This window comes from Pseudophryne corroboree, chromosome 10 (assembly GCF_028390025.1).
Source record: "Pseudophryne corroboree isolate aPseCor3 chromosome 10, aPseCor3.hap2, whole genome shotgun sequence".
In the NCBI taxonomy this organism is placed as follows: Eukaryota; Metazoa; Chordata; class Amphibia; order Anura; family Myobatrachidae; genus Pseudophryne; species Pseudophryne corroboree.
This window is the reverse complement of record NC_086453.1, coordinates 220,328,041-220,353,785: the sequence shown is the minus strand read 5'-3', so window position 1 is coordinate 220,353,785 and position 25,745 is coordinate 220,328,041. Positions and strand designations below refer to the sequence as shown.

The window sequence follows — 25,745 nt, the reverse complement described above, 5'->3', positions numbered from 1 at the left end:
GGTTGGCTCTTCTTGGGCGACTGCCTGGGGTGTCTCGGCTTTACAGCTCTGCCGACCAGCTACTTGGTCAGGTTCAAACACGTTTGCAAAGTTTGGTCAATCAGTTCTGCAGGAACCTCAGCACTCTCCCACCCGGTTTGGGAGCTTTGGTACTTCTCTATGGTACTAAATGGATTCCCAGTATCCCCAAGAAGTTAAGAGAAAATAGGATTTTAATTACCTACCGGTAAATCCTTTTCTCATAGTCAGTAGGGGATACTGGGCGCCCGCCCGGTGCTTCGTTTTTTCTGCACTGTTACTTAGTTAAGTATTCTGGTTTATTCAGCTGTTACTGTTCATGTTTCAAGTTTGGTTAGCATGGCTTTCCTATTGTTCTGTGTGTGCTGGTTCGTAATCTCACGACTTTCCTTATATATCCTTCTCTCAAAGTATGGGGGTGATTCTGACCTGTTCGCTCGCTGCTGTTCATCGCAGCGCAGCAAACAGGCAAGAAATGCACTGGTGCCGCAGTGCACTGCCGCATACGAGACAGCCGCAGGCTGTCGTTCCATAGCGATCGCCTCTGCCTGATTGACAGGCAGAGGCGGTCGCTGGGTGGGAGGGGGCGGAACGGCGGTGTTTGGCCGCCGTTTTGTGGGCATGGTCCAGCCAACGCAGGCGTGCCTGGACCGCGAGAAGGGGGCAGCCCGCAGTGGCTGCGTGACATCACACACAGCCGCTACAAGCCGGGTAGCGACGAGTAGCTCCCGGCCAGAACGCAAAAGCTGCGCTGGCCAGGAGCTACTCTTGAAGTGCAAAAGCATCGCCGCTGTGCAATGCTTTTGCACTTCTGCGGAGGGGGTGGGTCAGGCCTGACCCTGTGCTGGGCATCCCCCTGCATGTCTGAATTCCTGATTGTGGCCCTGCAAAATTTTGCAGGGCTACGATCTACTCGGAATGACCCCCTATGTCCGTCTCCTCGGGCACAGTTTCCTAGACTGGGTCTGGTAGGAGGGGCATAGAGGAAGGAGCGAGTGCACACTATAAAATTTTTAAAGTGCCCAAGGCTCCTAGTGGACCGGTCTATACCCCATGGTACTAAATTGATTCCCAGTATCCCCTACTTACTACGGGAAAAGGTTTTACCGGTAGGTAGTTAAAATCGTATTTTTATTTAGCGCTTTTTTAACATTTTCAAATAATTTTTCCACTAATACTACTATTTTTAGTTTTTTAATTAACACCTTTTCACCTGTGTATCGCTTTTAATACATTTATTTTTTACTAACACTCGCTAACACCTTAAGGCTCATACACACTAGCCGATTTTGAGCTCAAACTCGACCAGTGTGTATGGCCGGGCGATGAGTGCATCATTGCTTGCCGCCGCCATCCGTCGGGTTGTTTGAACAGCCGAGTGAAGCACTTTCCACAGTCTCATACTGTGGAAAGTGCTTCTACACCCAGTGAACATCGCTGCGCCACATAAAATAGCTCAGTGTGTATGCACTGAGCTATTTTCCTGCCAGCGATGTTCTCGATCATCGCTGTGCATACACGCTGAGCAAAAACTCCCAGTGTGTATGCACCTTTAGCCTTTAACTGGTGTGCTGCCATGGGGTGGCTCGCCTTCGCCGGCTTTTGTGGGGTTCCGCGCCCCGGACTTAAACTTAGTATAGGGACTTCCAGTATCAGAGACGCCATGCAGTTGGCCTGGAGGCTTAACCATATCTTTGCAAATATATGTAACTAAGAGCTTTGAATTTTCTATTACCATGTAGAGTTCAAGTCTGGTTACTGATACATTGGAGTGCTGGGGAAAAGCCCCCTGTTTGTTTCTACTCAATATGTTCAGTTAAATCACACAGCTGCGGCCAGTAATGTAGTGTCTAAGGATGCAGCCAGTGGCTCAGCACTCCCCCGTTTTGTGGATTGCTTCCTGTTGCAGCCCGCAAATATCAGCAGCATATCAATCATGGTGCAGCATTTGAGGCACTGCAGGGAAATCGCAGCCCCTGATCTGCACATGCGCAGATCTGAAAACATTGGCGATGTGTGTATAATCGGGTTTACGTACATCTCAGAATTAGGCCCTCTGTCCCAATTTTTCTTTCTTTGCCCATTTTTTCTTGCTTCTTATTATCCTTTATTAATTTTTTTTCAACATGTCTCTGCCTGTCACACTGTCTCTGTCCCCACTGATTTTGCTGAGCATGTCATGGCTGTGGTCACTCCTCCTCAGACCATGGGGAATAACCTGCAGCCTGCAATAGCAATTGTAGCGCCTAATAAGGGTGTTGATTATTTGATCAGTGACGCGCACTGAGGGTCCTCACTGATGTGCCTAGGCAACAGCCCCATGTATTACACAGAAGTTCTGCTAGGTCAATCATAAATGTTTGGCTGACATGGTGATGGTATGAGCCAGGTGCACAGAGGTACCTGCTATAGCAGGGCTTCTGCCGGAAGTTCTCCTTTGAATATGTCTCCTATTGCAGAGCCTGTGTTGTCCCATCCTCTCTAGGCCCCTTCTTTTTAATCGGTGTTCCTCTATGACTTCAATGCCAAAGGACTATTATTATGCTTTCTAAAGTGGCATGTGTAAACTTGGAGCACAATGCAATTGCTGCACCTCTGTCTACGATGTGGTGCCTCCCACCCTATTATGGATTGCCTGTGGGGATCTGGTGCAACCCCATCGTCTGCTGCTGCCAAGCTCTTGAATTGCCCCACATTATTAAGGATAAGGTCATGGTTTAGGTGAGGTTGGGCCATTTGTTATCCCTTCTTTATCTTATCTTTCTCTAGTCGGGGGTTACCGTTTCATTCAGCAACTTTTTTTGTATCCATAAAGTGAGTTGTGATCCTGGAAGTATGTTTGCCATGTGAGCAAAAAGACACTGGTTTCAGTGTCTACTTTATTTTGACAGTTCTTGGCATGTTGCTTCATAGCCTAAGGCAGCGGTTCCCAAACTGTCTGCCTAAGCAACCTGTGGTGCCACGTTTGGTCGTTCAGTATCAAACCAAATTATTTATGGTTAGTGATAGACTAGTGGCTGCCAGTCATTAAACATGTGGACACAACTGTACACCACCACAAAACTGAACCTAAGGATGACAAGCACAATTTACTTCATTTAATATTTTTTTTCCAAATATATCAATAAAGACCTTTTATCCTAGGGGTACCATGAAAAAAATACTGATACTCTTGGGTGCCGTGATTCAAGAAAGTTTGGGAACCACTGGCCAAAGGGGTGGATGGTCAAGGGCCTGACCAAAAACTTTCTTCTTGAGATTTTTTCCCATAGTAAAGGCTATAGACCTGTTGGGTAATTGTCTAAGACAGTGTTTCTCAAGCATGGTCCTCATGAAACCCTAACAGTGCTAGAGTACAGGTGTGTTAATTGACTAACACAATAGATCTACAGGTGCTACTACTAATTCATAAGGATATCTTGAAAACACACACTGTTATGAATGGACTGAGTTTGAGAAACACTGGTCTAAGTAATAGTAGTGACATTTTTTGGTGTGACAATCTGGGAATGAACAGGCGATTAACAGACAGCAATGTCCAGTTGTTCATGTCATTTCTCAGCTTGTTTATGCTGTCTTTTTTTTTTTTCAGCATGTGCAGTGAGTTGAACATCTGATTGCTGACACACTTTCTAGGTTAGTGGGTTTGATAGAAAAAAATGATGCTTGCTGCATTGATGGTTGGTGATGTTTGCCCCTCTTATTGTTGGCAGATCATCAAGCCAAAGTGGTCTCACCTGTTTTTTTACCCCTCAGCCTTTGATGCATTATCAAGCATTGTGGTAATCAACGGAAGCTGTTTTACATTATCAAGGCTCATCTGTACCAGCTTATATTGTCTTTTATGCGGGGTCAGTTTTCTTTCATTATATCTAGAGCATTTTGTCTTGAAAACTGACTGGAACTTCCTGTTTCTTACATCTTAAGAGTCCAAACAAATGTCAGTGTTTTTGATCCACATAGCCATTAAAGGATGGGCCAGACCTGTCCCCCTTCCTGATGATTGTCCGCGTGCGATTTGTCCAGACTTATTGCACCCTTAACTGCCTCGGGCATAGTTAATGCATTTGGGTGGCTCTCCCCTTACTACATTTTCTCTTACGTCCTAGAGGATGCTGGGGACTCCGTAAGGACCATGGGGTATAGACGGGCTCCGCAGGAGACATGGGCACTCTAAAGACTTTAGGTGGGTGTGCACTGGCTCCTCCTTCTATGCCCCTCCTCCAGACCTCAGATCCTGTGCCCAGAGGAGACTGGATGCACTGCAGGGGAGCTCTACTGAGTTTGTCTGAAAATACTTTTGTTAGGTTTTTTATTTTCAGGGAGCACTGCTGGCAACAGGCTCCCTGCATCGTGGGACTGAGGGGAGAGAAGCAGTCCTACTTAAACGATAGGCTCTGCTTCTTAGGCTACTGGACACCATTAGCTCCAGAGGGTCGGAACGCAGGTCTCACCCTCGCCGTTCGTCCCAGAGCCGCGCCGCCGTCCTCACAGAACGGGAAGATAGAAGCCGGGTGAGTATGAGAAGAAAGAAGACTTCAAAGGCGGCAGAAGACTTCAGATCTTCTATGAGGTAACGCTGCGCGCCATTGCTCCCACATTAACACACACACTGGCGGCACTGTATGGGTGCAGGGCGCAGGGGGGGCGCCCTGGGCAGAAATTATTAAACCTCTAGGGACACTGGCATAGTTATATACTGCGGAGACAGTATATTACAAAAAAACCCCGCCAGTATAAAGATTTGAGCGGGATCGAAGCCCGCCGGTGAGGGGGCGGAGCTTGATTTCTCAGCACTAACCAGCGCCATTTTCTCCACAGCACGCTGCAGAGAAGCTGGCTCCCTGGACTCTCCCCTGCTGAACACAAGTACAGAGGGCAAAAAAGAGGAGGGGGGGCCACATTTATTTGGCGCAGTGAGTATATTTCTATAAAAGCGCTGTACTGACTGGGATTTTATTCCAGTATCCGGCGGCGCTGGGTGTGTGCTGGTATACTCTCTCTCTGTCTCTCCAAAGGGCCTTATTGGGGGACTGTCTCCATATAGATATATATCCCTGGGTGTGTGGGGGTGTCGGTACGTGTGTGTCGGCATGTCTGAAGCGGAAGGCTCATCTAAGGAGGAGGGGGAGCAGATGATTGTGGTGACTCCTTCGGCAACGCCGACACCTGATTGGTTGGATATGTGGAATGTTTTAAATGCAAATGTGTCTTTATTACATAAGAGATTGGCTAAAGCAGAGTCCAGGGAAGTAACAGAGAGTCATTCCATGGCTTTGGCTGTGTCACAGGGCCATTCAGGGTCTCAGAAACGTCCCCTGTCCCATGTTGCAGACGCTGATACCAACACGGATTCTGACTCCAGTGTCGACTACGATGATGCGAGGTTACACCCTAGGGTGGCCAAAAGTATTCATTATATGATTATTGCTATAAAAGATGTTTTGCATATCACAGATGACCCCTCTGTCCCTGACACGAGGGTATGCATGTTTAAGGAAAAGAAACCTGAGGTAACCTTTCCCCCATCTCATGAGCTGAACGCCTTATTTGCAAAGGCTTGGGAGACTCCAGACAAGAAACTGCAGATTCCCAAGAGAATTCTTATGGCGTACCCTTTCCCCGCGCAGGACAGGGTATGGTGGGAATCCTCATCGAGGCTGGACAAGGCTTTAACGCGCTTGTCCAAAAAGGTGGCGCTACCATCTCCAGACACGGCAGCCCTCAAGGATCCTGCTGTTTGCAGACAGGAGACTACCTTAAAATCAATTTATACACATACGGGTGCCTTGCTCAGACCGGCGGTAGCGTAGGCATGGGTATGTAGCGCAGTAGCGGCGTGGGCAGATATATTGTCATCTGACACTGACACCCTAGATAGGGATACCATTTTATTGACCCTGGGTCACAGTAAAGACTCAGCCTTATATATGAGAGACGCTGCGAGAAATGTTGGGCTTTTAGGTTCAAGAGCCAACGCCATGGCTGTTTCTGCTAGGCGAGCCCTGTGGACCCGCCAATGGACGGGGGATGCTGATTCAAAGAGAAATATGGAAGTTTTACCTTACAAGGGTGAGGTCTTATTTGGGGAGGGTCTTGAGGACCTGGCTACCACGGGTAAATCTTTTTTGCCTTATGTTCCCCCACAGCAAAAGAAAACACCACAATATAAGATGCAGTCCTTTCGGTCGCATAAGTCCAGAAGAGGTCGGGGCTCTTCCTTCCTCGCCAGAGGTAAGGGTAGAGGGAAAAGAATGCCTGCGATGGCTAGTTGTCAGGAGCAGAAGTCCTCCCCGGCTTCTACTAAATCCACCGCATGACGCTGAGGGAGTCCGCGCCGGTGGGGGCACGTCTTCGACTCTTCAGCCAGGTCTGGGTTCTGTCAGACGTGGATCCTTGGGCGATGGAAATTATATCCCAAGGCTACTAACTTGTAGAGGTGTCCCCTCGCCGATTTTTCAAGTCGGCCTTGCCAGCTTCTCCCCCAAAGAGGGAAATAGTTTTAGCTGCGATTCAAAAGCTGTATCAACAGCAAGTGATTATCAGGGTTCCCCTAGTCCAACAGGGAAAAGGGTACTATTCAACCCTGTTTGTGGTACCGAAACCGGATGGCTTGGTCAGACCCATTCTGAATCTAAAATCCCTAAACCTGTACTTAAAAAAGTTCAAATTCAAGATGGAATCGCTCCGGGCAGTGATCTCCAGCCTGGAAGGGGGGGATTTTATGGTGTCACGAGACATAAAGAATGCAAACCTTCATGTCCCCATATATCCCCATCATCAGGCGTACCTGAGATTCGCGGTACAGGACTGTCATTACCAGTTTCAGAAGTTGCCGTTTGGGCTTTCCACGGCCCCGAGGATTTTCACCAAGGTAATGGCGGAAATGATGGTGCTCCTGCGCAAGCAGCGAGTCACAATTATCCCGTACTTGGACGATCTCCTGATAAAAGTGAGATCGAGAGATCAATTGATGAAAAGCGTGTCGCTCTCCTTGAGGGTGCTGCAGCAGCACGGCTGGATTCTAAATCTACCAAAGTCACAGTTGATTCCAACGACTCGGCTATCTTTCTTAGGCATGATTCTGGACATGGAACAGAAGAGGGTTTTTCTCCCAGTGGAAAAAGCCCGGGAACTCCAGAACATGGTCAGAGACCTGCTAAAACCAAAAAGAGTGTCAGTCCATCAATGCACTCGAGTACTGAGAAAAATGGTGGCGGCCTACGAGGCCATCCCCTTCAGCAGGTTCCATGCGAGGACATTTCAGTGGGACCTTCTGGACAAGTGGTCGGGGTCCCATCTACAAGTACATCAGAAGATAAGCCTGTCCCCCAGGACCAGGGTGTCTCTCCTGTGGTGGCTGCAGAGTGCTCACCTTCTCGAGGGTCGCATATTCGGTATTCAAGACTGGGTTCTGGTGACCACGGATGCGAGCCTTCGAGGATAGGGAGCAGTCACACAAGGAAGAAATTTTCAGGGACTATGGTCAAGCCAGGAGGCTTGTCTACACATCAACGTACTGGAATTGAGGGCCATATACTACGGCCTACGACAAGCGGAGTATCTTCTTCGCGACCTACCGGTTCTGATTCAATCAGACAACGTCACAGCCGTGGCTCATGTAAACCGCCAAGGCGGGACAAGGAGCAGAGTGGCAATGGCGGAAGCCACCAGGATTCTTTGCTGGGCGGAAAATCACGTAAGCGCGCTGTCAGCTGTCTTCATTCCGGGAGTGGACAACTGGGAAGCAGACTTCCTCAGCAGACACGATCTCCATCCAGGAGAGTGGGGACTTCATCAAGAAGTTTTTACAGAGATAACAAGTCATTGGGGACTTCCTCAAATAGACATGATGGCGTCACGCCTCAACAAGAAGCTTCGGAGGTATTGTGCCAGCTCAAGGGACCCTCAGGCAGTAGCGGTGGACGCCCTGGTGACACCATGGGTGTTTCAGTCGGTCTATGTGTTCCCTCCTCTTCCGCTCATCTCAAAAATATTGAGAATCATAAGACGAAAAAGTGTACAGACAATACTCATTGTTCCAGATTGGCCTCGAAGGGCCTGGTATTCAGATCGTCAGGAAATGCTCACAGAAGATCCGTGGCCTCTTCCTCTCAGGGAGGACCTGTTGCAGCAGGGGCCCTGCGTGTTCCAAGACTTACCGTGGTTACGTTTGACGGCATGGTGGTTGAACACCAAATCCTAGCTGGGAAAGGTATTCCGGAGGAAGTCATCCCTACTCTGATAAAGGCTAGGAAGGAGGTGACGGCGAAACATTATCACCGTATCTGGAGGAAGTATGTATCTTGGTGTGAAGCCAAGAATGCTCCTACAGAAGATTTCCATCTGGGCCGTTTTCTCCACTTTCTACAGACAGGAGTGGATATGGGCCTAAAGTTAGGCTCCATTAAGGTACAGATTTCGGCCTTATCAATTTTCTTTCAGAAGGAATTGGCTTCTCTCCCAGAAGTCCAGACTTTTGTAAAGGGAGTGCTGCACAACCAGCCTCCTTTTGTGCCCCCAGTGGCACCATGGGACCTTAACATGGTGTTACAGTTCCTAAAATCTCACTGGTTTGAACCTCTTCAAACGGTTGACTTAAAATTTCTCACTTGGAAAGTGGTCATGTTGTTGGCCTTGGCGTCTGCAAGGCGGGTGTCCGAATTGGCTGCTTTATCTCAGAAAAGTCCCTATCTGATTTTCCATGTGGATAGAGCAGAGTTGAGGACTCGTCCTCAATTTTTGCCTAAGGTGGTTTCATCGTTTCATATGAACCAACTTATTGTGGTACCTGTGGCTACGGGTGACTTGGAGGATTCCAAGTCCCTTGATGTAGTCAGGGCCTTAAAAATTTATGTAGCCAGGACGGCTCGGATTAGGAAAACAGAGGCACTGTTTGTCCTGTATGCTGCCAACAAGGTTGGCACTCCTGCTTCTAAGCAGACTATTGCTCGCTGGATCTGTAACATGATTCAGCAGGCTCATTCTACGGCTGGATTGCCGTTACCAAATTCAGTAAAGGCCCATTCCACTAGGGAGGTGGGCTCTTCTTGGGCGGCTGCCCGAGGCGTCTCAGCATTACAGCTTTGCCGAGCGGCGACTTGGTCGGGTTCAAACACTTTTGCAAAATTCTACAAGTTTGATACCCTGGCTGATGAGGACCTCATGTTTGCTCAATCGGTGCTGCAGAGTCATCCACACTCTCCCGCCCAGTCTGGAGCCTTGGTATAATCTTCATGGTCCTTACGGAGTCCCCAGCATCCTCTAGGACGTAAGAGAAAATAAGATTTTAAACCTACCGGTAAATCTTTTTCTCCTAGTCCGTAAAGGATGCTGGGTGCCCGTCCCAGTGCGGACATATTTCTGCAAGGCTTGTATATAGTTATTGCTTACATAAGGGTTATGTTACAGTTAATATCAGTCTTTGGCTGATGCTGTTTTGTTCATACTGTTAACTGGTTGCGTATGTTCCATGTTATACGGTGTGGATGGTGTGGGCTGGTTTGAATCTTGCCCTTAGATTAACAAAAATCCTTTCCTCGTACTGTCCGTCTCCTCTGGGCACAGTTCTTCAACTGAGGTCTGGAGAAGGGGCATAGAGGGAGGAGCCAGTGCACACCCATCTAAAGTCTTTAGAGTGCCCATGTCTCCTGCGGAGCCCGTCTATAGCCCATGGTCCTTACGGAGTCCCCAGCATCCACTACGGACTAGGAGAAAAAGATTTACCGGTAGGTTTAAAATCTTATTTTTAGTTTCAGTTGGTCTTTCGGTACTGTATCCTGCACCCTGGTCCCACTTTGGCTGAATACAACACTCATTCCTTTAGAATTGCAACAACAGGGCTTCCCATCCCTGAGATTAAGGAGCTTGGGCATTGGGAATCCAATACCTATAAACAATATGTTGGTATGGAGAAGTAGATTTGTCTGGTCTTGTATTTTTTTTACTTGAGAGTCAAGGCCGCTCATCACCATCTCTGGTGGGTGGCCCTTGAGGGACTTTGTCCTGTTTGTTTCCGGCAATAGCACATCATTGACAAAAATATGAAAAAATAAAGACTAAAAGAAATTGAAATGGAAAAGATTACTGCACGTTCTACTCGGAATTTTGGTAAAATATAAAGCATGATGGGAATGATCTGGAGTTCTTTGATGCTGAACCTTGGCAGGTCGGCGGCTATGCTTGAGAATCTGAATGTTCTCATTATCCAACTGGGCAACAATGATTTGGACATAGCTTGACTTGCATCACGCTATGGTGCATGACTTGTGTAGTTTTGGCCCAACTGTATTTTGGTTTATTTCTCCAATAATTCATAGTAACATAGTTTTTGAAGTTGAAAAAAAGACAATTTGTCCATCAAGTTCAACCTATTTGTGGTCTCCTACGCTGTATTATTTTTAGGACTAATTTAGTATGTTGCTAATGTCGGTCTTTGTGTTTATTCCGCTTTTTTTTTTATAATAATAACTATAGTGCGTGACTATGCACCATAACCCTGTATATCCTTATCCATTAGGTACTTATCTAGCCCATTCTTAAAAGTGTTGACCGAGTCTGCCATTACTACTCTCTCAGGCAGGGAATTCCAAACACGTATTGTTCTTACAGTGAAGAAACCTTTACGTCTCTGTGTGCGAAATCTCCTCTCCTCTAACCTAAGCAGGTGTCCACGTGTCCTTTGTGTTGCTCTTACCAAAAATAGATCCCCCGCAAGCTCTGTGTATTGTCCCCTTAAAGTTTGGTAAATGTTGATTATGTCCCCTACATGCCAAGACTTGCAAGCCTTTCCTCGTATTCCAGCGTCTCCATCCCCTTAATTAGTTTGTTTGCCCGCCTCTGAACTTTTTCTAGTTCCAAGATATCCTTTTTGTAGCATGGTGCCCAAAATTGTGCACAGTATTCAAGATGTGGCTTCACTAGGAATTTATATAATGAAAGTATAGCACTCTCAGCCCTTGCGTCAATTCCCCGCTTTTTACATGCTAATACCTTGTTAGCCTTCTTTGCTGCAATCCTACTTTGGGTACTGCTATTTATTTTGCTATCTATGTGAACACCTAAGTCTTTTTCCAGTACAGAATCACCTAATTTTATCCCATTTAGTATGTAGGTGTTATTTTTGTTCTTGCTACCAAAGTGCATTACCTTATACACTTGTCTGTATTGAAGCTCATTTTCCATTTTGCTGCCCATGCTTCCAGTTTAACTAAGTTGTTCTGAAGAGACTCAGCATCTCCCTCCATATTTATAACCTTACACAATTTGGTATCGTCTGCAAAAATTGACACCATGCTCTCCAGATCTACTGCTAGATCGTTAATAAAAATGTTGAACAATAGTGGTCCAAGTACAGACCCTTGTGGCACACCACTTAGTACTTCAGTCCAATTTGAAAAAGTTCCATTTACCACAACGCTCTGCTCCATATTATCTAACCAATTTCTGACCCAAGTGCATATTGTGCTCCCTAGCCCTAGTTCTTGTAAATTATAGACAAGTCTCATGTGCGGTACTGGGTCGAAAGCTTTAGCAAAGTCTAAAAAGATTACATCCACCTCCTTACCCTGATCAAGGTTTACACTAACCGTTTCATAAAAGCCTAGTAAGTTTGTTTGACATGATCTATCCTACACATCCTCCACTCTATTTCTGCAGCAGCCAAAGTGGGGCATCTATTGAGAAGTCTAGGAAGAAGTTTCATGCATGGGTGGCTAGACATGTTGTGGAATGGATTTGGGGATTTGGTGGTGAATCGTCCTTTAATTTGGTTTCAGGATTCCCACCTGTTCTGGAGTGATGGTGTGCAGATGATAGAAGATGGTGTATTTTAATTTTTGAAAGTGTTTTTGTTGTTTTAAGGAGTTTAGTTTCTTATTTAAGTTTATGGTATAGTGGTGGGCTTGGCTCTTACTGATAACCGTATGTGGCAGGAAAAAGGAGCAGTGCAGTGGCCATCTTGCTGCAGTGTAGGAGTACAGTATGTCGATTTTAACCTACTATGCCCATTTTTGAACACTACATTGTTGTCTTGTGTCTTTAGTTTAGACCAGTATTAAAGTTAAGGTAAAGTTTAAGGTTCATGTATTTAATATCTTACCTCTGACAATATGGCGGTTAATAGCTTTGAAATAACAGTTTCTGCCAGAATCTTAGTAACTGCATGTTGGTTAAATCATGGATTTAACCAATTTGTATGAATGACCGTTTTTTTTTTGTTTTCCAGTGTTTGGGAGCAAATGGTCAATTGTCCATTGCTCCCATACATTACCAAATTTTCATTACAACAAGACAGATTTGGCAGATAATTGTATAGTGTATGCTCAGCTTTAGCTTTTATTGGTTGATGATTCTGAGGAATTTCTTCATTATTTCTAACCATATAATAAGCTTTATTTTTTCATATACCCTTTATACTGTAGAATATATAAAATGCATACCTTCTGTGAAGTATGGGAAAGCTATATAACGACCTTGTCGATAGCAGTCAGAACACAGCTCCATAACTCTTTCTCTAATACAGAATGGTTTTTGACTAGAACGATTGCGGGGGATCCACCGATTGTGCTATAGGACTGACTGCCATTCTCAGCTCGGTAGACGACTGGGAGGAAGTTGGCATAAGGGCACTGGGGTTTTTTATTTTATTTATTTTTTATTTATTTATTATTATTTTTATTTGTTATCCTCACCTGCACGCGTCCGGGTCAGCTGACTAGACCAGCTTTTAATCTGATGGTTACTGAAGCCCCGAGAGGCATGTTCTATATAAGTGTAATATTGTTGTTTGTACTGTGTTTAAAATGTCTCTTGATTGGGGACTCGGTTGTAATATTATTTACTCCCCTTACGCTTTTTCCTATTTGATATAGGTTTGACCTACTGTGAAAATTTACGTATGTATTACATATATTGCTTCAATAAAAAATATGTTTAAAAAAAAAAAATGCATACCTTCTGTTGATAAGCATTGATCTTTGTTTTACACACCAATTCAATGAATGAAACGATCAGTCCCAGAGCAAGACCAATGCCCAGAATGAGGAAGATTCCGCCCAGGGTTGTAGCTTGCACAGGAACCCAGCCAGCATGGTCTTCAGTTGTACATGTTTTATCCCACCACTTCTGGTGTAAATACTCTAGATTTCCCAATTCAAATTGCTCCAGAATGGCGAGTGTCAGGGGCCTGAGAAGTGCTGAATCTGTATGGATTGTAGCAAAGGTTGGGTTAGGAAAGTCGCACAGGAACTCACGTTCAATAGATGGTTGCTTCAGAGGTAAACTGACACTCATGGGGTATATTTCCCCTTAATTTATCAAAAGTCCACCTTGACAAAATGTCTAATTGGTAGAAACAATTTTGACGGTCAATGGTGCTCCCAAGGTCATAAACACAAGTATTGCAAAATGTACTGGAAAGGAGACAAGACAACCCTGGGAGGGAGCACTCTTATCTGAAGCAAAATTAGATTAGCATAGTATAGTAGTCTTGAATAAAATAATAATTTTTATTAGATATACCTTAAAAAATTAATTTATTAATTAACATAACACATATATTTTTTTTTAGAGAAAAGAATTTTGATCATATGTGAAAATATATATAACAATAATGAATATAATGTTATCTGACTTTGGCTATTCAGGAATATATTGGGGTCCAATCGATGTGTTTCAGGGGCTAAAACACACATTTACTGACAAAATCGATATAAAATACCATCTGTCAGCAAATGTATGTTTTAGTTCCTGAACCATAACTTTGATTTAAATCGGTGTAAAATTATAAAAATAAATCACCCTTTAGTAAATATACTCCTAGGGCTCCAGTCTAACTTAAAATAGGACAACAGCACGTTAAGTGCAAATACTGAATATGTGGTGAGCGTGGAATGTTGTATTAATAAATTGATGTAGTAAAGTAACAAATGATTATAAGTGACAAATAACACAAAGAAAACAAATGCGGAAGAGAACAAGGCATTATCTGTGTTGAGTTTGTATGTTTTTATGATGTTTGTGTGGGTTTCCCCTGCGTGTTCTGGTGTCCTAAAACACTCCATGGGGGTGATTCCGAGTTGTTCACTCGGTAATTTTCTTCGCATCGCAGCGATTTTCCGCTTATTGCGCATGCGCAATGTTCGCACTGCGACTGCGCCAAGTAAATTTGCTATGAAGATTGGTATTTTACTCACGGCATTACGAGGTTTTTTCTTCGTTCTGGTGATCGTAATGTGATTGACAGGAAGTGGGTGTTTCTGGGCGGAAACTGGCCGTTTTATGGGTGTGTGTGAAAAAACGCTACCGTTTCTGGGAAAAACGCGGGAGTGTCTGGAGAAACGGGGGAGTGTCTGGGCGAACGCTGGGTGTGTTTGTGACGTCAAACCAGGAACGACAAGCACTGAAATGATCGCACTGGAAGAGTAAGTCTCGAGCTACTCAGAAACTGCAAAGAAATTTCTATTCACAATTTTGAGAACCTTTCGTTCGCAATTTTGATAAGCTAAGATTCACTCCCAGTAGGCGGCAGCTTGCGAGCGAACAACTCGGAATCACCCCCCATAAACATACTTGTGGGTCAATTGGCTTGTTTTAGAAAAATTAACCCGTGTGTGTTTCCATCAAAACAATATAGAATATAGACAGTAAGATGTGAATGACTAAATATTATTTTGTAAAATGCTGCATAATGTGTGAGCCATATAAATAGCTTAATAAATAAATATTGCTTCTGTATATTTCAATGGTTAACCTCCACCCTTCAACGGTATTTCTGTCATTTCCTAGAGTACAATTAGCTAGTTATGCCCAATCTGCCCATCTTCTCTGATCAGAAAACTTTTGAACTGCCTCAGGTACCTCCATAATTACACACCGATCCAAGGGTTTCACATAAAAGTGACTGTAGATACAGTAAATGAGCTCAAAAATAGGTGCATGATGTTGTAACACAAAGTTCTGCTGTGGACTTTCTTGCACGACCGTTTGCAAGATAAAATAAATCTTTAGAAAAAAAAATGTTATTGCAACATGACTTTGAATGTAAATGTCCAAAATAATTAGGACTTTCAGTTTAGATGTACTAATAGCAAAATGCGGCCATAAACCCAGAAGTCCTTTCATCAAAAGGACAGCGCTTAAAGCATGGGTCTTCAACCTGTGGCCCTCCAGCTGCAGTGAAACTTCACATCCCAGCATGCCTTGCCACAGTTTTGCTATTACGGTATGCCAAAACTGAAGCAAGGCATGCTGGGATGTGTAGTTCCATAGCAGGTGGAGGGCAGCAGGTTGAAGACCCATGGCTTAAAGGAAGGGCCGTCCTTTGCTATTTTAATAGCAATTGTACATGCCTACGACATTATTAAAAGCTTCTGTGCATGCAATCAGTGGTGGGATGTGTCGCATTCGAACTGCAATGCGTTCTACATCCTGCTCCCAGTCTGCTAGATAGAAAGATATGATAATGGGTAATTTCTACATCATACTGTATTCAAGAAAATAATTAGTAAATGAGACATAAAAATACCTGTTGAGGCAACAATTCCATATCCTCTGCCTGCAATCACTTCCGGGGCACGAACAAGGTCGCACTGTTTGGCCACCACAAAGTCCTGACTAATGGATTCTCCCAGGAAGGCGTAGTTTGACTCCCTCACTCGTTTTACACCTTCAGCAAATGTATTCACCATAACGCGGTCTTTTCTTTTGTCCATGTACTCATATATCTTTCGGAATGTTGGGTTCTTAGAATTCTGAGAGTGCAACATCGAAACATTTTTCGTTTTTATTTTACTAAAAACACAGAACTTTTCCAATAGACTTTCAGAATGCATAAAATAATCTGTAGCAGTGCAGCACGATCTCATGAACTATCTACATTCCCTTTATCCTCAGTGGCTGCAGAATCCAGTTACAATTTTAACAAGATGCAGCCAGAATGAGGCATATTTCCACTGACCGCCATGGTGCCCATTCCTTTAAAGAAGAGCTCCGGCACACTTGTGGTTGGGGGTATTACTGACCGACAGTGGCATAGTAAGAGTTGTAGCTGCTACAGGGACAACACATATACCGCTTTTACACTGCCACTAAAACCTGGGTTTTTGCTGTGATAACCCGAGAGCGGCTCAGTGTAATAGGGTTTACCCAAGTCCAGTGACCCAGGAAGCCAACCCCGCTAGCTTGCAGGGTTGGTGACGGGAAGGACCCAGGTCATGGTGCAGTGTAACCGGGTAAGCCGTGTCGATGCAACTCGGTACCCATTTACTGCATAGAGAGAGCCGGCGCTAGGAGATGATCTCATCTCCTACCTCTGGCACTGCACACGTGACCGCTGATGTCAGAGACCTTGCAATATTCCAGGGTTTGTCGCCAGGGCTTGTTCTAAGACCGGGCGAGCCAAACAATCAGGCCCACCATCGGGGGGGCCAGATGTCCCGGGCCCGGCCTCTCTGACAGGCAGGAGAGGGCCCGGCCCGCTCATACCGCCATCCGCCGCCATGATGCTCTTCCCACTTTTCATTACCGAGTTCTGGCTGTCAAAGGAGGGGGAGAGGACTCTGAAAGCTTCTATTGTAAACGTCCCTCCAAAAATGGTCGCCGCCTCAGTGGAGACAGTTATTAAAGAAACTAGAGGAGGCTCCTCTAGTATCTTTAATAACTGTCTCCTCTGAGGCGGCGGCTATTTTGGTACAGCCTTTTCAATAGAAGCTTGCAGCTACTCTCCCCTCTCCTGTGACAGTGCCAGATCTCGGTCATGAGAAGGGGGCGGAGCTACATGGGACCCGGCTGCTACACCTTCGGCCAGCCTATGATAGGTAAGTTGTGGGAGAGAGAAAGTGTGTGTGTGTGTGTGTGTGTGTGTGTGTGTGTGTGTGTGTGTGTATGTATATATATATATATATATATATATATATATATAATATTTCTTTAATATATTTTTTTACTTTATTTATTTATTCTGGGGTGGCCCTGCCTATTTTGCGAGTCCTGGGCCCCAGAATTTCTGATGGCGGCCCTGCATGCGATCGCACAGAGCGCTGTGGCCACTGTCTGCAGCTTTATTACTTGCGGACTGGCCGTCTGCATGTAATACAGCTGAAAATGTCCCTGCCAAAATGACCGCTGCCTAAGCGGAGATATGATAGAGGTCCTTCTGAACCTCTAGTAACAGGAAACACAGAAGTTTAGATTGGCACCCAGGAGTGCTGGGATCGCGCTGACATGCTGGTGGCCAGGAGAAGGGAGAGAGGGGCACCAACCCCAGACAATGAGCAGTCACTTTAAAAGTAAGTTGTCTGTGTGTGCCATAATTTGTAAGGGGCATAATATAGTGTCAGGGGCACAACTGGGGTGTAAGGTAGTCTTCCTGCAAGGGCATGCCCCTTTTATTGTAGCCATGCCCCCTTTTTCACCATTTAAAAAAAATAATTTCCTGTGGGAGGAGGTGCATTTTATAATGTTCGCACTTGGAGCCATATTGGCTAGAAATGGCCCTGCTCGCCGTCAGTCTAATTAGGGTTTCAGCTGGTTTGCATCCAGCTTGGAGCCGGCTACATAATCCCGGATGTGACCCAGCATTTAGATATTATTATTACCAGTTATTTATATAGATTAGAAAATGAGGTAAAATCCGTGCTAATGAATATATAAAATGTGTAGCAGCACCTGTAATAACAGCAAATGTTGGTATCCAATTAACCACTTAACTGACGATTTTTTCCCTTCAAAACTGTTAATAACATTGTTTTGTTAAATTTATTTTATTTACTAAAGTTTAAAAAGTATTTTTCTAAATATTTAAACATTATATTATGCACATCTGCAGAATGGATCTCCTCATCAAAAACGGGGGGACAGGGTGGGACTGCGCAGTCGCATGAAATCTGACCATGCCCGTTAAGTGGTTTTAAGGAGCGCTTATACGGTATGTAAAATGCAATACCTGTGAAAAAAAGCTGTGGTTAATCCAAGTAATCAAAAAAGAAAATGACTGTTTGCGCTATATTACTATACGGTGCATATATGAATGAAAACGCTTGTATAATAAGCAACCATCTGGTTTTATTTTTATACAAAATATCACTTATATGAATAAAAAAATTCACAAAAACCTGCTTTCACTTTTACTATATAAAATTCATGTATACATGTCATCTAACACTTTTCCTAATTTAAACATCTATTAAAAAAATCACAGCCTATATTACCATACACAGTATGAACACTTTTGCACACTCTAATTGATATCCAATTCCAAATGAAGATCTCTTATAAACGAATACAAATGGGCTTTAAAGTACTGTTACACAGGTGTGTTATAAAAGAATATATATAAACTTTAAGGTACTGTCCCACAGTGTGATTGCTGCTCATATGCTGTGTACACGCAGCCTATCACTCCACATGACCTGTATTGCTGTGCATGGTATGAAGACTTTTGCACACTCTTATTGATTTCCAATTGCAAAGTGGGGTCTCTTGTATGAGAATACAATTGAGCTGTATAGGTACTGTCCCACAGTGTGTTATAAAGAAATGCAAATAATCTTTGAAGTACTTGTCCCACAGTGTGATCGCTGCTCAAATGCCGTGTGTATGCAGCTTACCACTCCAGCCTTTTTACAGCCGCTGGTGGGATCTTGCGCTGCACGCAGTGGTATGTGATGTCCGTCTCTCACCCGTCTGTGTCAGCTCACGGGAGCAAGGGATGCTGGAGCCGCTTGTACGTGGACATCTAGGCAGATCTGACTCACCCCGTCAGCTGGTTGGCCGCGTCCTCGTTATTGGAGACCCAGCCGGTGGTTCAGGTTTAGAGAGTCACGTTTGGCCGTCCTTAGCTTCCAGCTTGTAGACCAAGACACCATGGACTTTAAAGTTGTAGAATGATCAACAAATTCTCCCTCTAATGCGTTTCTTATCTGGGTGCTTTTTCCAAATAATGTAAATGTTCTTTTCTGCATAAATGAATGCACAGGGTCCGTGCAGTTATAACTGCAGTGGGTTCCGTAATAGGTGCCAGTGACAGGAGCCGCATTTAGGTTAGAGCACAGGCTGACTAATTTGGCGCTGTCGCTTACTAACCTTTAGCGGTGAATCTCCGCTATGTCCGGCTGGCCCCCTCTGCCACGCAGCGTGGATCCATGAATAAGGGCGGAACATCCTGAAACATGTTGAACGATTGAGGCTGGGTGCGATATATGGACCTAGCGCTGACATCACCACATTGCGCCAACGGTCAGAGACACACTGCACGGCAGAGGGGACCAGCCGGACACAGCGGAGATTCACCGCTAAAGGTTAGTGGTAGGAGAGCAGCACTGACAGGCTGTGGCTCCAGGCTTCAGAGACATAGCATGTTCCGCTGTGAGGGGCGCGCTGAAGCCACAACTATACCCACACTTGCACTATGTTTACAGGGGTTCTAACCCACTGTAAACCAAACATATAACCTCAGCCAGTATAAAAAATATGGGAAGACCACGCGCCATTAAGGGGGTGGGGCTTCAATTTGAGCGGATCCAGTGGGTTACCAGTGCCATTTCTCTAACGTCCTAGTGGATGCTGGGACTCCGTCAGGACCATGGGGAATAGCGGGCTCCGCAGGAGACAGGGCACATCTAAAAAAGCTTTTAGGTCACATGGTGCGTACTGGCTCCTCCCCCTATGACCCTCCTCCAAGCCTCAGTTAGGTTTTTGTGCCCGTCCGAGAGGGTGCAATCTAGGTGGCTCTCCTAAAGAGCTGTTTAGAAAAGTTTTTTTTTAGGTTTCAATCTCAGTGATTCCTGCTGGCAACAGGATCACTGCATCGAGGGACTTAGGGGAGAGATTTCCAACTCACCTGCGTGCAGGATGGATTGGAGTCTTAGGCTACTGGACACTTAGCTCCAGAGGGAGTCGGAACACAGGTCAGCCTGGGGTTCGTCCCGGAGCCGCGCCGCCGATCCCCCTTACAGACGCTGAAGAGACGGCAGAACGGAGGTCCGGAAAGCAGGCGGCAGAAGACTCCTCAGTCTTCTTGAAGGTAGCGCACAGCACGGCAGCTGTGCGCCATTGTTGTCACACGGCTCACTGACTCAGTCACGGAGGGTGCAGGGCGCTGCTGGGGGCGCCCTGGGCAGCAATATAATTACCTTTAGTGGCAAAATAAATACATCACATATAGCCATTAAGGCTATATGTATGTATTTTAACCCAGGCCAGTTTCTTAAAAACCGGGGAAAAGCCCGCCGAAAAAGGGGCGGAGCTTATTCTCCTCAGCACTCGGCGCCATTTTTCTGCTCAGCTCCGCTGGTGAGGAAGGCTCCCAGGTCTCTCCCCTGCACTGCACTACAGAAACAGGGTAACAAAGAGAAGGGGGGCATAAATTGGCGATATTTATATATTAAGAGCGCATATATAGTAAACAACACCTTCTAGGGTTGTTTATATACATTTATAGCGCTTTTGGTGTGTGCTGGCAAACTCTCCCTCTGTCTCCCCAAAGGGCTAGGGGGTCCTGTCTTCGATTAGAGCATTCCCTGTGTGGCTGCTGTGTGTCGGTACGTGTGTGTCGACATGTATGAGGACGATGTTGGTGTGGAGGCAGAGCAATTGCCGATGATGGTAATGTCACCCCCTAGGGAGTCGACACCGGAATGGATGGCTTTAGTTATGGAATTACGTGATAATGTCAGCACATTACAAAAGTCAGTTGACGAAATAAGACGCCCGGCAAACCAGTTAGTACCGGTTCAGGCGTCTCAGACACCGTCAGGGGCTGTAAAACGTCCTTTACCTCAGTCAGTCGACACGGGTACCGACACAGATGAATCTAGTGTCGACGGTGAAGAAACAAACGTATTTTCCAATAGGGCCACACGTTATATGATCACGGCAATGAAGGAGGCTTTGCAGATCTCTGATACTGCTGGTACCTCAAAAAGGGGTATTATGTGGGGGGTGAAAAAACTACCTGTATTTTTTCCAAAATCAGAGGAATTGAATGACGTGTGTGATGAAGCGTGGGTTAACCCCGATAGAAAACTGCTAATTTCCAAGAAGTTATTGGCATTATACCCTTTCCCACCAGAGGTTAGGGCGCGCTGGGAAACACCCCCTAGGGTGGATAAGGCGCTCACACGTTTATCAAAGCAAGTGGCGTTGCCGTCTCCTGATACGGCCGCCCTCAAGGATCCAGCAGATAGGAGGCTGGAAACTACACTGAAGAGTATATACACACATACTGGTGTTATACTGCGACCGGCAATAGCCTCAGCCTGGATGTGCAGTGCTGGGGTAGTGTGGTTGGATTCTCTGACTGAAAATATTGATACCCTGGATAGGGACAGTATTTTATTGACTCTAGAGCAATTAAAGGATGCTTTCCTTTATATGCAAGATGCTCAGAGGGATGTTTGTACTCTAGCATCAAGAGTAAGCGCGATGTCCATATCTGCCAGAAGAAGTTTATGGACGCGACAGTGGTCAGGTGATGCGGATTCCAAGAGGCATATGGAAGTATTGCCATATAAAGGAGAGGAATTGTTTGGGGTCGGTCTTTCGGACCTGGTGGCCACGGCAACTGCTGGCAAATCCACTTTTTTACCTCCCAACAGAAAAAGACACCGTCTTTTCAGCCGCAGTCCTTTCGCTCCTATAAAAAGCGACCAAAAGGACAGTCTTATCTGCCGCGAGGCAGAGGAAAGGGTAAGAAAGGGCAGCAAGCAGCCCCTGCCCAGGAACAGAAGCCCGCCCCGGCTTCTACAAAGCCATCAGCATGACGCTGGGGCTTTACAAGCGGACTCAGGAACGGTGGGGGGTCGACTCAAGATTTTCAGCAATCAATGGGTTCACTCACAAGTGGACCCGTGGGTCCTGCAGATAGTATCTCAGGGTTACATGCTGGAGTTCGAAAGGTCTCCCCCTCGCCGGTTCCTAAAGTCTGCTTTACCAACGTCTCCCTCAGAAAGGACGTCGGTTTTGGAAGCCATTCACAAGCTGTATTCTCAGCAGGTGATAGTCAAGGTACCCCTCCTACAACAGGGAAAGGGGTATTATTCCACACTATTTGTGGTACCGAAACCGGACGGTTCGGTAAGGCCTATTCTAAATCTGAAATCCTTGAACCTGTACATAAAGAAATTCAAGTTCAAGATGGAGTCACTCAGAGCAGTGATAGCGAATCTGGAAGAAGGAGACTTCATGGTGTCCTTGGACATAAAAGATGCTTATCTACATGTCCCGATTTACCCCTCACACCAAGGGTATCTCAGGTTCGTGATACAAGACTGTCATTATCAGTTTCAAACGCTGCCGTTTGGGTTGTCCACGGCCCCTCGGGTCTTTACCAAGGTAATGACCGAAATGATGGTTCTTCTACGAAGAAAAGGCGTATTAATTATCCCTTACTTGGACGATCTCCTGATAAGGGCAAAGTCCAGAGAACAGCTGGAAGTCGGTGTAGCGCTAACACAAGTAGTGCTTCAGCAACACGGGTGGATTCTAAATCTTCCAAAATCTCAATTGACCCCGACAACACATCTGCTGTTCCTGGGCATGATTCTGGACACGGTTCAGAAAAAGGTATTTCTCCCGGAAGAGAAAGCAAGGGAGTTATCCGAACTTGTCAAGAACCTCCTAAAACCAGGAACTGTGTCAGTACATCAATGCACAAGAGTCCTGGGAAAGATAGTGGCTTCGTACGAAGCGATTCCATTCGGAAGATTCCATGCACGAACATTTCAGTGGGATCTGCTGGACAAATGGTCCGGATCGCATCTGCACATGCATCAGCGGATAACACTGTCACCGAGAACAAGGTTGTCTCTCCTGTGGTGGTTGCAGACTGCCCATCTGTTAGTGGGCCGCAGATTCGGCATACAGGACTGGGTCCTGGTGACTACGGATGCCAGCCTACGAGGTTGGGGAGCAGTCACAAAGGGAAGAAACTTCCAGGGCGTGTGGTCAAACCTGGAGACGTCTCTTCACATAAATATACTGGAGCTAAGAGCGATCTACAATGCTCTAAGCCTGGCAAAATCGCTGCTTCAGGGTCAGCCGGTGTTGATCCAGTCCCACAACATCACGGCAGTCGCCCACGTAAACCGACAAGGCGGCACGAGAAGCAGGAGTGCAATGGCAGAAGTTGCAAGGATTCTGCGCTGGGCGGAGAATCATGTCGTAGCACTGTCAGCAGTGTTCATCCCGGGAGTGGACAACTGGGAAGCAGATTTCCTCAGCAGACACGACCTTCACCCGGGAGAGTGGGGACTTCATCCAGAAGTTTTCCACATGATTGTGAACCGTTGGGAAAAACCAAAGGTGGACATGATGGCGTCTCGCCTCAACAAAAAATTGGACAGGTATTGCGCCAGGTCAAGAGACCCTCAGGCAATAGCTGTGGACGCTCTGGTAACACCGTGGGTGTACCAGTCAGTGTATGTGTTCCCTCCTCTGCCTCTCATACCAAAGGTACTGAGAATTATACGGAAAAGAGGAGTAAGAACAATACTGGTAGCTCCGGACTGGCCAAGAAGAACTTGGTATCCGGAACTTCAAGAGATGCTCACGGAGGATCCGTGGCCTCTACCTCTAAGAAGGGATCTGCTTCAGCAGGGACCTTGTATGTTCCAAGACTTACCGCGGCTGCGTTTGACGGCATGGCGGTTGAACGCCGGATTCTAAAAGAGAAGGGCATTCCTGAGGAAGTTATTCCTACTTTAATTAAAGCCAGGAAAGAAGTGACCGCACAACATTATCACCGCATTTGGAGAAAATATGTTGCGTGGTGTGAGGCCAAGAAGGCTCCAACGGAAGAATTTCAATTGGGTCGATTCTTACATTTCCTGCAAGCAGGATTGTCTATGGGCCTCAAATTGGGGTCCATTAAAGTTCAAATTTCGGCCTTATCAATTTTCTTCCAGAAGGAATTGGCGTCAGTGCCTGAAGTACAAACTTTTGTCAAAGGTGTACTACATATACAACCCCCAATAGTGCCTCCAGTGGCACCGTGGGATTTGAACGTGGTTCTAAATTTTCTCAAATCTCATTGGTTTGAGCCTTTAAAATCGGTAGATTTAAAATACCTTACATGGAAGGTAACCATGCTGTTGGCCCTGGCTTCAGCCAGGAGAGTTTCGGAGTTGGCAGCTTTGTCATACAAAAGCCCATATCTGATATTCCATTCGGACAGGGCAGAATTGAGGACACGTCCTCAATTTCTCCCTAAGGTGGTTTCGGCATTTCACTTGAACCAGCCTATTGTGGTGCCTGCGGCTACTAGCGACTTGGAGGACTCCAAGTTACTGGACGTTGTCAGAGCATTAAAAATATATATTTCAAGGACAGCTGGAGTCAGAAAATCTGACTCGTTGTTTACATTGTATGCACCCAACAAGTTGGGTGCTCCTGCGTCTAAACAGACGATTGCACGTTGGATATGTAGTACAATCCAACTTGCGCATTCTGTGGCAGGCCTGCCACAGCCTAAATCTGTAAAGGCCCATTCCACAAGGAAAGTGGGCTCATCCTGGGCGGCTGCCCGAGGAGTCTCGGCATTACAACTTTGCCGAGCAGCTACGTGGTCAGGGGAGAACACGTTTGTAAAATTTTACAAATTTGATACTCTGGCTAAAGAGGACCTGGAGTTCTCTCATTCGGTGCTGCAGAGTCATCCGCACTCTCCCGCCCGTTTGGGAGCTTTGGTATAATCCCCATGGTCCTGACGGAGTCCCAGCATCCACTAGGACGTTAGAGAAAATAAGAATTTACTTACCGATAATTCTATTTCTCATAGTCCGTAGTGGATGCTGGGCGCCCATCCCAAGTGCGGATTGTCTGCAATGCTTGTACATAGTTATTGTTACAAAAATCGGGTTATTACTGTTGTTGTGAGCCATCTGTTCAGAGGCTACTTCGTTTGTGTTATCATACTGTTAACTGGGTTCAGATCACAAGTTGTACGGTGTGATTGGTGTGGCTGGTATGAGTCTTACCCGGGATTCAAGATCCTTCCTTATTGTGTACGCTCGTCCGGGCACAGTACCTAACTGAGGCTTGGAGGAGGGTCATAGGGGGAGGAGCCAGTACGCACCATGTGACCTAAAAGCTTTTTTAGATGTGCCCTGTCTCCTGCGGAGCCCGCTATTCCCCATGGTCCTGACGGAGTCCCAGCATCCACTACGGACTATGAGAAATAGAATTATCGGTAAGTAAATTCTTATTTTTACCTCTGCAGCTCTTACTGAACAGCCTGACAGAGACATGCAGTTCCTCCACAAGGACTCCAGATTACCTCAGCGGTACCAGACTGTCATAGCAGGGGGGGGGGAGCAGTATAGGAATACTAGTACCCTATTAAGGGTATTTAGTCTACGAACCAGCTAAGCTCAGCTTTAGCAAGAAGGGCGCTGTGTGGCTGGCTCCAGCATACTCTGTGTCCCCCTAGAAGGGCTCTGTTTGGGTTAACTGGGCTTAACTTTTCTCCTGTATGTGTGTATACTTTCACATTACAATGGCAGGCAAGGAGTGTGTTTCCTGCACTGCAGAGTGTTTTTCTTCTCCAGGGGGATCACTACAGTGTACTCAGGGTAGTACTCATTCTCTGACTAGTGGATCTGAACTAGCATGGTTGGTTTCTCTAAAAGGGATGATCTCAGATATTTCTAATAAATTGTCCCATACTGAGAAAGAGATACAACAATTAAGACAGTCTATGGATGACCTGATGAATAGAGATTCAAGTCCCA

At 45.8% G+C, this 25,745-nt stretch overlaps 1 protein-coding gene across 1 annotated transcript in view; it reads right to left on the bottom strand.

Annotated features, from left to right (window-relative positions):
* The window catches only part of LOC134966396 (probable glutamate receptor), a 186,624-nt gene that overhangs the window by 18,108 nt on the left and 142,771 nt on the right, over positions 1 to 25,745 (bottom strand). Inside the window, exons 9-10 of the mRNA XM_063943093.1 lie at positions 15,545 to 15,770; positions 12,973 to 13,220 (exon numbers count right to left, since the gene is read on the bottom strand). Of these exons, the coding sequence (XP_063799163.1) occupies positions 12,973 to 13,220; positions 15,545 to 15,770 (474 nt within the window). The remainder of the gene's footprint in view (positions 1 to 12,972; positions 13,221 to 15,544; positions 15,771 to 25,745) is intronic.